The sequence below is a fragment of the Bufo bufo genome, chromosome 4, assembly GCF_905171765.1.
Source record: "Bufo bufo chromosome 4, aBufBuf1.1, whole genome shotgun sequence".
Classification (NCBI taxonomy): domain Eukaryota; kingdom Metazoa; phylum Chordata; class Amphibia; order Anura; family Bufonidae; genus Bufo; species Bufo bufo.
In genome coordinates this window covers 447,169,098-447,184,610 of record NC_053392.1, presented here as the reverse complement: position 1 = coordinate 447,184,610, position 15,513 = coordinate 447,169,098, and the positions used below count along the sequence as shown (strand labels likewise).

At 38.8% G+C, this 15,513-nt stretch overlaps 1 protein-coding gene across 1 annotated transcript in view; it reads left to right on the top strand.

Moving 5' to 3' along the window:
• LOC120998648 (protein unc-93 homolog A-like) overlaps window positions 1-15,513 on the top strand; it is a 360,896-nt gene that overhangs the window by 78,208 nt on the left and 267,175 nt on the right. The window contains exon 3 of the mRNA XM_040429403.1: window positions 8,076-8,305. Within this exon, the coding sequence (XP_040285337.1) occupies window positions 8,076-8,305 (230 nt within the window). The remainder of the gene's footprint in view (window positions 1-8,075; window positions 8,306-15,513) is intronic.

The following is a 15,513-nucleotide window of genomic DNA, read 5'->3' as shown; positions in this document are numbered from 1 at the left end:
AATGCACTATATAGAAAGTATATTATTGGTATATAACATCCCTGCTTCAATCAGTTTTTTGGGGGTCAAATGGTGGTTAATCACACCAGTAGAAATTATTTCTTCAAATAGTGTTTGTCACTCTGTGTAGATGCGGTAATGCAGCAAAACCGCAGAGAAATTCTGCGCTACCTAAATGCACTATATGAAACGTTTATTATTGGTATATAAAATCCCTGCTTCAATCAGTTTTTTGGGGGGGCAACTGGTAAATCACACTAGTAGAAATTATTTGTTCCAATGGCGTTTGGCACTGTGTGTCTGCAGTATCGCAGCAGAACCGCACACAACTGCTTCACAATACAATTGCACTATAATATACTTTCTATGTTAGAAAGTATATTATAAGTATATTACACCCCTCAGTATGTCACACCTATCAATAGCACACCTATACCAGTCCTTAAAAGGACTTTTGTGGCCCTATTAGCTAGCTATTTGTGTCCCTAAAAGTCTGTCCCTGCTCCACACAGCAACCTCTCACTACACTGGCAAAAGACGGAATGTAAAATGGCCTCCAGATCAGGTTTATTTATAAGGTAGGGGGTAAGTCCATGTGCTGAAACGTCTACATTGGCTGTCCTGTACCACCTGATGGATGTGTCATGGTTCAAAGTTCTTCACAATGTAAAAGAATATGGCGGGCGCGAATATCGCCATATGTTCACATGTTTGGCAAATCGCGAATGCGCAAAGTTCGCCACGAAACGACCGCCGGGTGAACCGCAAGGCCATCTCTAGTGAGTGGACCTCCTGAGCCATAGCTGGGTATAGAGGGTGTGATAAACATGTTTTGTCCTTGTTTCTCCAAATTCCATGTTCATCAGGTTTGGCCACTTGTTTTGCCCAAAGTTCTTTTTCCTCAGGAGGAGCTTGTTCGAGCATTCTTTGAAATGCACTTACTGAAATGTCCTCAGGTCTTAAGGCTCTCACCGGGGTGGCATCAGCATTTAGTGGCTGGAGTGCAGCTCGTTTGGCTGCCTTGTCTGCTCGATCATTGCCTTTTGCTTCCACTGTGGTACATCTTGTATGAGCCTTTACCTTAATGATAGCAACCTCTTCTGACCTTAACAGAGAGTTCATAAGTTCAAGTACAGAGTCTTTATTTTTAATTGGCTGGCCTGCTAATGTTAGAAAGTCTCTAGCGTGCCATATGAGTCCATAGTCATGTGCAATACCAAAATCACACCTTGAGTCCGTGTAGATGTTCACCTTCTTCCCCTTTGCCAATTTACACACCTCAGTGAGTGCCTTCAGCTCCACCTCTTTGCTGACATGTGAGGTGGGAGTGGTTCAGCCATCCCTATCTCATGCTGTGTGACCACTGCATATCCAGTGTGGAACTGCCCGTCCTCTCCAATGAACCTGCTTCTATCTACAAAATACTCAAAATCAGGGTTATCAAGGGGGCTTTCATGTACATGATTAAATCCGGACATTTCTTGTTGCATTAATTGTAATAGTCATGGGGATCATGTTCCATCATGTCATTTAGGAGGCTGCCTATACCTTGTATGCCCCCTTCCCCCATTTATGAATCTGTGATTGGTAAAAAAAGTAGCAGGATTCAGAGTAGTACATCTTTTTAAAGAAATATTAGCCTCCAGTGTGCACTCCTCATACCTGCTAAGTTTCCTAGCCATAGAAATGTGCTTAGGTTGAACCTGTGTTAATATGCACTGTATGTCATGAGGTGTTTGTACAATCACTGGGTAGTCTAACACAATTTCAGCGGCTTTTTCTATCATTGCCTGCACTGCCGCAACTGCCCTGACACAGGAGGGGGCACCTGAAAAGTATGCCACTGGCGGTCACCATGTTTCTGAGTCAGTACAGTCATGCTGTGACCCTGCATTTCTGAGCAGAACAACTGGAATTCCTCTTCATATTTTGGAATACCCAGGGCTGGGGCCGAGGTTATGCACACCTTTAATGTATAAAAATTATTCATTGCCTCTTCTGTAAGGTGAAATGGTTCAGAAGACAGACAATCATATAATGGCTGCATTAGCATGGAGGCATGTCTAATCCAGGGGTGACAGTATAACACCAGCCCCAAAAACACCCTTAGGCTTTGTGCTCCTTTGGACACTTGTATCCTTTCAACAGCCTTCTTTCTTTCTGGGGTTAGATGGTGAGCTCCGTAGGAGAGACAGTGTCCTAAAAATACAACCTTGTTTTTACAAAGCTGCAGCTTCTGTTTTGAGGCTTTACACCTGTTCTGATGCAGGAAAATTAAAAGAGATATACAGTTGCAAGAAAAAGTATGTGAACCCTTTGAAATGATATGGATTTCTGCACAAATTGGTCATAAAATGTGATCTGATCTTCATCTAAGTCACAACAATAGACAATCACAGTCTGCTTAAACTAATAACACACAAAGAATTAAATGTTACCATGTTTTTATTGAACACACCATGTAAACATTCACAGTGCAGGTGGAAAAAGTATGTGAACCCTTAGACTAATGACATCTCCAATAGCTAATTGGAGTGAGGTGTCAGCCAACTGGAGTCCAATCAATGAGATGAGATTGGAGGTGTTGGTTGCAGCTGCCCTGCCCTATAAAAAACACATACCAGTTCGGGTTTGCTTTTCACAAGAAGCATTGTCTCTGTCTCAGGCAGGGCCAGTGTTGCTATTAAGGGACATAATACTTCCTCTGGGGCCCCAAAATCTACATGGGTAGTGCCATCGGGATCAAAGTGTATGTGGGCTCCCAGTGCTTGCAAAACATCAGTCCCTAAAAGAGGTTCTGGCAGGTTTTCTTTAACTAACAATTGGGTAACAACCGTACTGTCTTTTATCTTTAGTTTAACTGACTCAGATTCATGGACAAAAACAGTTTCTCCTGTAAATCCTAATGCCGGTACATAACTTATGTGGTGGCAAGAAACTCTGGTCTACTTGAGTTTTGGATGCACCCATGTCAACCAGGAATGGTACTGCCTTTCTGTTTCTGAGTATACAACAATCTACCTTGCACAACCTCTCCATCCCTCAGTTTCAACCTCACAAGCTACTTTTATCCATGTATCAACCACTTCTTCACATCCACTATCCTTTATTTAACCACAATGAGTTCTAATGAATCTTTCCCAGACTTCTCCAACACGCTATCCACATTCTTCAAACCCTCTTTACCTCCCCTTTCCTTCACCAATGTTTTGGCTGTCCTATAACCTTCAGGTATACTGAAATTATTCCCCATTGCTCTTCAACTGTATCACAACAACTATAGAAAGTAACAAAATTCAGACATCTATTGCCCCACAGTTTCATCAGAACTATTCACCTAGTGTACTCTGTTTCTGAGATTTCCCTTTCTTTAATGTTCTGCAATTTTCCACCACCAAGGGGGTGAAAATTGAAACTAATGATTTGATTTGTTATTCATAAAAGGCAATACTTCCGCACTATACTAACAAAATTCTAATAATTAAAAAGTTTCTGCAGCATCTTATCTGAAAGTTAGCATTCCCTAGCAGAGCATCCGTAAAGCTTCAGGGAACGTTGATAAGGGAGCGAGGGAGTGGTTACCTTTGCCTTGCAGCTAGGAACATTTTATTGATATACACAGAGACTCCCTACATCCTGCCAGCTGACTCATTTGCACAAGATAGAAGAAATACTCATACAAAATGGATTCTCATCCCTCACAGTTACATGGTGATAATTGTTTCAATACTGCCTCGTATTCAGATCACATCACTTCCACATAAGTTACTAACACAAAATAAATTTATTTTAGTATGATCCTTTTGATTTAAGAAAAAAATCCTGGGGAATTTACAGGGAAATGAACAAAACACTTACATGATGGCTCCTTTTAATCTTTTCAGCTGCAGATTGATGAATTCCAAGGCTCCTTTTCTGTCATCCAAGATGGTTACACTGCTTTTCTTACTACCACACTGTGCATCAGCAGTTGAGGCAGCAATGGACTGGCCCATTAGAGCACCAGAGGATCAAACTCTGATATCATATTGAGGCCCAAAGGTCCAGGAGAAAAAAATATTTGGAGTTGCCTTTGGAGCCACTCACTTGCTACTAGGGTATATTTCTTAAAATAAAAATCTATTAGACTTAATTTATGACATGGGTTTGGGCCATCATGATGATAATTTCCTCTGGTTGCGGCAACCCCAGTCTAACCCTGTGTCCAGGACACGTTCTGTTTGTTCAGCTCTGCTTTTGGATTTGCTAGTAGTGATTATGTGAGCAGTGCTGGTCACTCCAAGGGCACCAAGAAATGTCTTGGGTTTTTAAAACCAAGTACTCATCATGTGGACTGAAAAGTGGTGCTGCCATCTTGGATGACAGAAGAGGAACCTGGGAATTGGGGGATCTAACATACATAGTAACATAGTTTGTAAGGCTGAAAAAAGACATCAGTCCATCCATTTCAGCCTGTTATCCTTCAAGTTGATCCAGAGGAAGGTGGAAGCCAATTTAAGGGGAATTTTTTTTCCCTGACTCCAATCAGGCAATCATAATAACTCCCTGGATCAATTACTCTTCTCCAGAAAAATAATAACTATAACCGGTAATATTAGTTTCCAGCTGAAAAGATTACAAGGGCACCAAATAAGTGTTCTGTCAATTCCCAATTTAATGTAATTTTTATTTTTTCTTGAAGTGGAGGGTCACTTTAAGTGAACATTTATTAATAGATAGTTACTGTTCATGTTTCATTCTGTCTGCTTATACAAGATCACAGACTACTACTGGTATCTTCAGACCAGCAAAAGGATACCTTGGAACCACAGTTACTCAAATAGAGTGTATGTGTTTAATGTACAGTTGTGGCCAAAAGTTTTGAGAATTACATAAATATTGGAAATTGGAAAAGTTGCTGCTTAAGTTTTTATAATAGCAATTTGCATATACTCCAGAATGTTATGAAGAGTGATCAGATGAATTGCATAGTCCTTCTTTGCCATGAAAATTAATCCCCCAAAAAACTTTCCACTGCATTTCATTGCTGTCATTAAAGGACCTGCTGAGATTATTTCAGTAATCGTCTTGTTAACTCAGGTGAGAATGTTGACGAGCACAAGGCTGGAGATCATTATGTCAGGCTGATTGGGTTAAAATGGCAGACTTGACATGTTAAAAGGAGGGTGATGCTTGAAATCATTGTTCTTCCATTGTTAACCATGGTGACCTGCAAAGAAACGCGTGCAGCCATCATTGCGTTGCATAAAAATGGCTTCACAGGCAAGGATATTGTGGCTACTAAGATTGCACCTCAATCAACAGTTTATAGGATCATCAAGAACTTCAAGGAAAGAGGTTCAATTCTTGTTAAGAAGGCTTCAGGGCGTCCAAGAAAGTCCAGCAAGCGCCAGGATTGTCTCCTAAAGAGGATTCAGCTGCGGGATCGGAGTGCCACCAGTGCAGAGCTTGCTCAGGAATGGCAGCAGGCAGGTGTGAGCGCATCTGCACGCACAGTGAGGCGAAGACTTTTGGAAGATGGCCTGGTGTCAAGAAGGGCAGCAAAGAAGCCACTTCTCTCCAAAAAAAACATCAGGGACAGATTGATCTTCTGCAGAAAGTATGGTGAATGGACTGCTGAGGACTGGGGCAAATTCATATTCTCCGATGAAGCCTCTTTCCGATTGTTTGGGGCATCTGGAAAAAGGCTTGTCCGGAGAAGAAAAGGTGAGCGCTACCATCAGTCCTGTGTCATGCCAACAGTAAAGCATCCTGAGACCATTCATGTGTGGGGTTGCTTCTCATCCAATGGAGTGGGCTCACTCACAATTTTGCCCAAAAACACAGCCATGAATAAAGAATGGTACCAAAACACCCTCCAACAGCAACTTCTTCCAACAATCCAAAAACAGTTTGGTGAAGAACAATGCATTTTCCAGCACGATGGAGCACCGTGCCATAAGGCAAAAGTGATAACTAAGTGGCTCGGGGACCAAAACATTGACATTTTGGGTCCATGGCCTGGAAACTCCCCAGATCTTAATCCCATTGAGAACTTGTGGTCAATCCTCAAGAGGCGGGTGGACAAACAAAAACCCACTAATTCTGACAAACTCCAAGAAGTGATTATGAAAGAATGGGTTGCTATCAGTCAGGAATTGGCCCAGAAGTTGATTGAGAGCATGCCCAGTCGAATTGCAGAGGTCCTGAAAAAGAAGGGCCAACACTGCAAATACTGACTCTTTGCATAAATGTCATGTAATTGTCGATAAAAGCCTTTGAAACGTATGAAGTGCGTGTAATTATATTTCACTACATCAAAGAAACAACTGAAACAAAGATCTAAAAGCAGATTAGCAAACTTTGTGAAAACTAATATTTGTGTCATTCTCAAAACTTTTGGCCACGACTGTACACTAGTCACAAAAATTGAGGAATATTTAAGGATAAATCTAAAATACACTCTAACCTTTATAGGTGAACTTAATGTGACCTTTAATAAACTTCTGAATGCACATGTCTAACTGTTCCATGATTCAGTACTTTTTGCACAATTTGCTGTTCTCTAATGGGGAGTTTAATGACAAAATTCACAACAGTTGTTAGATCCATGAATCGCCCAATGCATTTCTTGGATCAGTTAGAATTGGTATCTAAACAATCCTCCTCATCATGCTGTTCACATTTTGACATCATGAGACCAAGACACCTAACAATTGACAGACATTACCTCGCCATTGTGAGGCTTTAAGCAGGATGTTCTCAGACGGAAGTGGCCACTGAGCTTAGAGTGTCACAGAATGTCATCGGCAAATTGCAACAGAGATAAAGAGAGACTAGTAGAGTCCTAAAAGTGGACGTCCTTTGGCCACATCCCAGATGAATGACCACTTCATTGTGAACAATTTTGGAAACGTCAAGGAGAGCACTATACATCAGCCGCTGTTGTCACCAGACGAGCCTTTGGTGGTTGTGGCGACAAGCCCATGCTACTTAAATAAAATCATTAATCCAGTCATTGTGCCTCTGCATGAACAGAACAGGCCTAATTTCATCTTCATGGATGACAATGCACCAGCTCATCAAGGTCACATCATTAGGGAATGGGTACTGGAGACTAGGGTACCTCAAATAGAGTGGCCTGCACTTTCTCAAGAGCTGAATTCCATTAAAAACCTATAGGATCAGCTGAGTCGCTGTGTAGAGGCTTGTAACTCTGTACTCCAGAACCTCAATGAACTTAAGAGCCACCCTTCAAGAAGAGTGTGATGCCATGCCTCAGTAGACAATAAGTTGACTTGTGAACAGCATGAGACGTCATTGTCAAGCTGCAATTGATGCTCAAGGCCACATGACAAGTTTTTGAGACATTTTTTGTGGGGGTATACCAACCACTGCTGTTGGCTTTTGTTTCAATAAATTGTTTGAAATGAGGAAATCACCATTGCATGCTTCTACCTAAATGCCCTATTTTCATGATATAATATAACTAGCGTGAACTTTTTACATTTTCCATAAATTTCACCCAAAAGCCAAATATCCCTAACATTTTGTGAGTAGTGTATTTTGCGATTTAAAGGCATTGTCCACCCTCCCAAAAATTTCGAAATTGCCAGGAAACTGTTTGACAGAAAGAAAACACTCGCCTATACCATGGCGCTCTCTGTTCCAGCACCAAGGTTCCCAAGCCTCCGCTGCAAAAGCTGCTCAGAGACATATCACCACTGAGGAAAATGGATGGCTGCAGCAGTATATGTGACCATAGACAGGACTTAATACTTTTGGTACACTAGGGACCAATAGTAGCCCTGATGGGAGATATAGAGCTGTAAGAGCAGGATTCAGTAGGTGTTTTTTTTTTTTTTCGTTCTTTGAACCATTTTCTCAGCCCTTTCAAATTTTTGGGGGGGATCAGATAAACCATTTAAATTAGCAGTACCTTCTATATATTTCTGAAAGCATAAGCAGAAATGGACATGTGTAGAGTTATTATGGTAACCTGCAGTGAATTAACATGATAGTGGTTGATTATTATTATTATATGACATTTATTGCAACCAATAACACTTTATATTATTATTGTTGTTTGCTAATAGGTATAGTTTACTAATTACCTCAGCAATTCTGGGTATTGGAGGAGGACCACTTTGGGCATCAAAATGTACTTATCTCACTATCAGTGGGATTACCTATGCAAAGCAGACTGGCAAAGAGAGAATGGATATTGTGAACCAATACTTTGGCTTATTTTTCTTAATATATCAGTCATCTGGCATTTGGGGAAATCTTATTTCATCTCTAGTACTCAACCAAATTCCCAATAAAGGTAAATTTATATATGATATTACCATAAAGATCTGAAAATAAAATACAGGCTTAGTAATTTTCTAGTTTTATATTTAATAGCTTGTGCTAAAATTACAAAATGCCTTTTTTTCGACATTCTGTTGATACCGAGAAGGCATTTGACAGGATGCACTGAGAGTTCCTAGAGGCGGTGAATATTTGTGTAAATGGGATATTGTCCTCCTCTTTTCAGATTAAAAATAGAACTCATCAGGACTCTTCAGAGCAACCTGGATGTTCAGGGTTGCTATTACTGTTGAGCGTTGCAAATTGAAGTCCATGAAGTGAACTTCGATATGGATTTCAGGGAAAATTTAAGTTGTCGTAAAGCCAAATTTCCTCATGCTTCGTAGTAGTGAATTGATTTTCCCTGAATGGCGTTAAAAAATAATTTAAAAAAAACATACTTAGCTTATCCATTTGAGCGCGAAGAGGCGGCTGCGAGAAATCCCGTGCTTGATGATGTATGATGTAACCATTAGTGTTGATCATAAATATTCGAATTGCAAATTTTTTGAATATAGTGATATATATTTGTAATTTTGAATATTCAAGATTTTTTTTAAAATCAGTACACATGATCCCTCCCTGCTTCTAGCTTGTGGGCCAATAAGAAGGCTGCAGCAGTGTTGATTGCGAATCTTCGTAATGCAAATTTTAGTAATGCGAATTTTCAATTGCCGAGTAAAAACATGATTCCTCCCTGCTTCTTGCTTGTGGGCCAATGAGTCATGATGACGAATATTCTAAAAAACTAATATATGGCACTATATCAAATATATTTGTTTTTCGAATATTCATAATATTCTAAAACAAGAATATATAGCAATATAGCGAATATTTGAAAAAAAAAAAACAAATATAGAACAATTTAGCTAATATAGTGCTATAATCTTCTTTGTCTAATAGTTGTAATTTTTTTCTCATCTGAAGTTCAGTTTGGAAAAAAATTATAACTATTAAAAAAAAGATTATAGCACTATATTAGCTAAATTGCTCTACATTCGTTTTTTCAAATATTTGTAATATTCTAAAACAAGAATATATAGCAATATAGCGAATATTCGAAAAAAATGAATATAGAGCAATTTAGTTAATATAGTGCTGTAATCTTTGTCTAAGTTGTAATTTTTTTCTCATCTGAAGTTCAGATTTGAAAAAAATTATAACTATTAAAAAAAAGATTGTAGCACTATACTAGCTAAATTGCTTTAGATTTGTTTTTTTTTCGAATATTCGCTATATTGCTATATATTCTTGTTTTAGAATATTACGAATATTCTAAACAACTAATATATTCGATATAGTGCTATATATTCATTTTTTAGAATATTTCTAATTTTTCCCATCTAAAGTCATGATTCCTCCCTGCTTAAGTTGCTTGTGGGCCAATGACTCATTGGCCCACAAGCAAGAAGCAGGGAGGAATCATGTTTTTACTCAGAAATTGAATAATTTGCGATAAAGATTTGCCTTACGAAAATTTGCATTTTTACATATTACGCAATCATTTCCTTGCCGATTTTTCAAGTAAAAAATTTTATGAATATAACAAATATTTGAATTTGCAAATATTTGATGAATATTCTACAAAATATTCGCGAAATATCGCCAATTCGAATATGACCCCTACCGCTCATCACTAGTAACCATGCCGGCCGATGTAATGAAGTCAACACGGGCTGTGCGAGATTTTGCGCTAGATCTTCAATCAAGATGGCGCGGCCAACTCTTCGCGATCAAATGGATAAGACAAGTATGATTTAGTTTATTTTTGTTATGTTGCACTTTAATGTTAATGTCAAATGCCGCAATCAGCTATGAATGTGGCATCTGAGGGGTACAATGACGGGGGGCAGTGCAAATGCCGCTCCCTGTCATTGCACACACTACTTACAAAGAAATGTGATTCGTGACAAATTAATTTGTCACAAAGTGAATTTTTTTGTTTTAAAAAAAAGCCAAATCAAATTTTTCAATACTTCGCTCATCACTAGTTGCCATTACAAAACTGCCTTATATGCAGAAATTTTTGAAGATTTGATCATCTAAGTTATGTTAAAGTAAATTATTAAAAGTCTAGGGTCCTTAAAGGGATTGTCCCATGAAGAATATTGTTTTTGATTAAATCCAACCCATAATTTTAAACATTTCTGTATTTAAACGTATCCCAGGATACTTCAGGAATAATGTTAGTATAGAACCTCTTGCTTTTTCTATTGAGCAGCTTTCTGTGTCCACCTTAGAAAACATGCTGAATTGGACACGCAGCCCACATGCTCAGTCATGTCTCTTTCTCTGCTCCTTTAGGTATGCGGAGTGATCCATAGTGTCATGAGCTGGCTGCCCCTGAAGCTTCAGCATCTTTCCTGCTTCTCAGACGAGATGATGAGCAAGTTAAAACAAAGGGAGACAGAGTTAATGTAATTGCAATCAAGAAGTGGAAAGGATGCTGTAGCTTTAGAAACAGCTGCTTCACCACACCAGAGATCCCTCCTCATAACTGAAAGAGCAGAGAGAAAGAGAGAGAGAGAGAAAGAGAGAGATAGGCAAGACAGAGCATTTGTGTCCACCTTGGCACATTTACTAAAGTGGACACTGATTTCTCCACCACCCGCCTTCTTTCAGTATCTCTCTTGTACTCTGTTTGACAGGGGCAAGGACAGAATTTGCCTAGCAAGAGCGATTTTTACACATCAAAAACTTAGGGGAGGGATGAGGCTTGAGGATGAGATTTTGTATGAGATGAGATAACTAGCTGAGCTCAGGAAAAGAATACAAACTACTCTTCCTATGGTATAGATGTTCAGTTACTGTATACTTCTGCACTGCATATACTGTATATCTGAAACCTGCTTGTGTTGCTATTCTGAAAATGGGATTTAGAGATGTGCTAACTTTTAAAAATTTGTGTTGTCTGATTCAGCGATTTCTTTTTTTCAAAAAGTCAATTAGTTACCAAATCAATTCTACTGCAATTGAATGTGCTCTGATTTGCCTGAAAATTTGTATTTTACACTCTGAGGTCCCCTGGGACCTCCGCCTCCCCTATTAAGCTATTGAACTCAATGATAACAGTGGCAAATGATGTCAGAGAGAGACTGACATATATAGCATTGGGTAAATGCATGTTTGACAAGCAGCACGTTTATAAACACAATGTGCCACCAGACTTGTTATGCTTGCTCATATTAGAAACATTCCAAAATGTAACCCTTATTAGGGACAGATGGTTTTTAACCCTTTCTACCCCAGGCCAGTTTTCACCCTCCTGCCCAGGCCATTTTTTGCAAATTCAACATGTGTCACTTTATGTGGTAATAACTTTGGAATACTTTTATTTATCCAAGCCATTCTGAGACTGTTTCTCGTGACACATTGTACTTCATGATAGTCATAAATTTAAGTCAATGTATTTCGCCTTTATTTATGAAAAAATCCCAAATTTACCCAAAATTTTGTAAAATTTGCAATTTTCAAAATTTCAATTTCTCTGCTTTTAAAACAGAAAGTAATACCACATAAAATATTTATTACTTAACATTCCCCATATCTCTACTTTATGTTGGCATCATTTTGTAAATGTTATTTTATTTATTTAGAACGTTAGAAGGCTTAGAATTTTAGAAGCATTTCTTAAAATTTTTAGAAAATTTCCAAAACCCACTTTTTAAGGACCAGTTCAGTTCTGAAGTCACTTTGTGGGGCTTACATAGTGGAAACCCCCCATAAATGATCCCATTGTAGAAACAACACCCTTCAGGATACTCAAAACTGATTTTACAAACTTTGTTAACTCTTTAGGTGCTCCATTTAAAAATTTAACTTTTTTGGCAGATTTTCCATTTTAATCCATTTTTTTCTTTAACACATCGAGGGTTAACAGCCAAACAAAACTCAATATTTATTACTCTGATTATGCGGTTTACAGAAACACCCCACATGTGGTCGTAAACTGATGTAAGGGCACATGGCAGGGCGCAGAAGGAAAGGAGCGCCATATGGTTTTTGGAAGGCAGATTTTGCTGGACTGGTTTTTAGATGCCATGTCCCATTTTCAGCCCCCCCCCCGATGCACCCTTACAGTAGAAACTCCCAAAAAGTGACACCATTTTGGAAACTAGGGGATAAGGTGCCAGTTTTATTAGTACTATTTTAGGGTACATATAGAGCAATTAAAAATCATATTACGTTTTTTGTGAGGCAAGGTAACCAAAAAATAGCTGTTTTCGCAACGTTTTTATTTTTTACAACATTCATCTAACAGGGTAGATCATGTGCTATTTTTATAGAGCATGTTGTTAGGGACGCAATGATATCAAATATATCTACTTTATTTGTTTGTTTGTTTCAGATTTACATAATAAAGCATTTTATTTTTAAAGTAAGTTTTTGTGTCGACATTTTCTGAATGCCATATTTTTTTATTTTTCTGCCAATCGTCTTGTGCAGGGGCTCGTTTTTTGCAGGAAAAGTTGACTTTTTTATTGTTACCATTTTTGGGTACATATAATTTTTTTGATCATTCATTATTAAACTTTATAGGGCAAGGTGACCAAAAATAAATAATTTTGGTAAAGTTTTATTTATTTTTCCAGCGTTCACCTGATGGCTTAGTTCATGTGGTATTTTTATAGGGCAGGTTGTTACGGATGTGGCGATACCTAATATGTGTACTTTTTTTTATTTATTTCACTTTAGCACAATAAAAGCAGTTTTGAAGCAAAAAAAAATATCATATTTTAGTGTCTCCATTGTCTGAGAGTGATAGCTTTTTTATTTTTTTACCTATTGTCTTAGGTAGGATCTCATTTTTTGTGGGATGAGGTGACAGTTTGATTGGTACTTTTTTGGGGGAATACACTTATGTGATCGCTTGGTGTTGCAATTTTTGTGATGTAAGGTCACAAAATGACTTTTTTGATACAGTTTTTATTTTTAAATTTTATGGTGTTCACATGAGGGGTTAGGTCATGTGATATTTTTATAGAGCTGGTTGTGATGGATGCATCGATACCTAATATGTTAACTTTTTTTTTTTATTTCACTTTAACACAATAAATATTTATATAACACAGCATATTTGAAACAAAAAAAAGATGTTTTATTGTCATGTTTTGAGAGCTATAGTTTTTTTTATTTTTTGAGTGATTTTCTTATGTAGGGGCTCATTTTTTGCAGGATGAGATGACGGTTTTATTTGTATCATTTTGTGGGACATATAACCTTTTTGATCGCTTGGTGTTGCACTTTTTGTGATGTATGGTGACAAAAATAGCTTTTTTGACATAGTTAAATATTTTTTTTTATGGTGTTTATCGGACTGGGCGGATCATGTGATATAATTATAGAGCTGGTCGTTACGGATGCTACAATACCTAATATGTGTTTGGTTGTTTTTTTTTTCAATTTTTATATTATAAAATCAGGGGAAAAGGGGCGTTTTTCTTTTTTCACTTGAAACTTTATTTTCTTTTATTAAAAACACAGTTTTTTTTACTTTTTTTAAACTTTATTTCTGACTTTTGGGGGTGTGATCCCCTCTGTAATGCATCACAACATATCTGTATTGTAATGCATTGCCTGTTAGTGTATTACACTAAGTAATACACTAACAAGTTGCCTAGGAGACCCAGCCTGAGGCTGAATCTCCTGGGCACCCGTAGAAGGCAGGTCCCGATGCCGTGCAAGGCATTGGGCAGCCTCTGCACGGCATCAGGCTGGCTTCTCACCCATCGGGTTCCCACCATAGCAACGCGGGAACCTGATGGGCTCCCTCACCCGCAGCAAACCCCTTCTATAATGCGGTTAGTGCTAACCGATGCCAGCGCATACAGCAGGGGTTTGGCTAACGGGAATAGCTGGTCCCCTGCAGCTGATCGGTAGGGCCCAGCTCCTGCACTGGCCCGATCAGCGGGCTGTAATAGTACGGTGCTGGGCGGCAAGTCACGTCCTGCTGCGCTGTACTATTACGGCGCTAGTTTGGAAGGGGTTAAACACACACAGTGTTATCAGAAAAAAACTGTGGCTTGTTGAGACCAAGCAGTGCAAAAAGCATGCCCTAACAGTGGCTTGTTATAAACAAGATTTGAAAAAAATCCCCTTTATTTGAGAGCTTCAGCAGGACAGTATGGATGTGGAAAAGTAAGGTCTAAGGTGTGTAGAAGTAAGAGTGGCATGTGGCAGCAATAAAAACCAAAACTGTATATATTGGCTAACCCCCAAGACCATGGGACAACAAGTAGGCTGAGTGTGGAAAAATGCTCTCAGTGGCTAAGGAGCTTAATAACAAACTGATAAGAAATACATATTATCACCCCTCAAGGCCTAATTGGTCTATTAAAATGCATTTATTGCAAACAGCTTAGAATACTATAATATACACTCACCTAAAGAATTATTAGGAACACCATACTAATACGGTGTTGGACCCCCTTTTGCCTTCAGAACTGCCTTAATTCTACGTGGCATTGATTCAACAAGGTGCTGATAGCATTCTTTAGAAATGTTGGCCCATATTGATAGGATAGCATCTTGCAGTTGATGGAGATTTGAGGGATGCAAATCCAGGGCACTAAGCTCCCGTTCCACCACATCCTAAAGATGCTCTATTGGGTTGAGATCTGGTGACTGTGGGGGCCATTTTAGTACAGTGAACTCATAGTCATGTTCAAGAAACCAATTTGAAATGTTTCGAGCTTTGTGACATGGTGCATTATCCTGCTGGAAGTAGCCATCAGAGGATGGATACATGTTCTCATTCTGTTTACGCCAAATTCGGACTCTACCATTTGAATGTCTCAACAGAAATCGAGACTCATCAGACCAGGCAACATTTTTCCAGTCTTCAACAGTCCAATTTTGGTGAGCTCGTGCAAATTGTAGCCTCTTTTTCCTATTTGTAGTGGAGATGAGTGGTACCCGGTGGGGTCTTCTGCTGTTGTAGCCCATCCGCCTCAAGGTTGTGCGTGTTGTGGCTTCACAAATGCTTTGCTGCATACCTCGGTTGTAACGAGTGGTTATTTCAGTCAATGTTGCTCTTCTATCAGCTTGAATCAGTCAACCCATTCTCCTCTGACCTCTAGCATCCACAAGGCATTTTTGCCCACAGGACTGCCGCATACTGGATGTTTTTCCCTTTTCACACTATTCTTTGTAAACCCTAGAAATGGTTGTGCGTGAAAATCC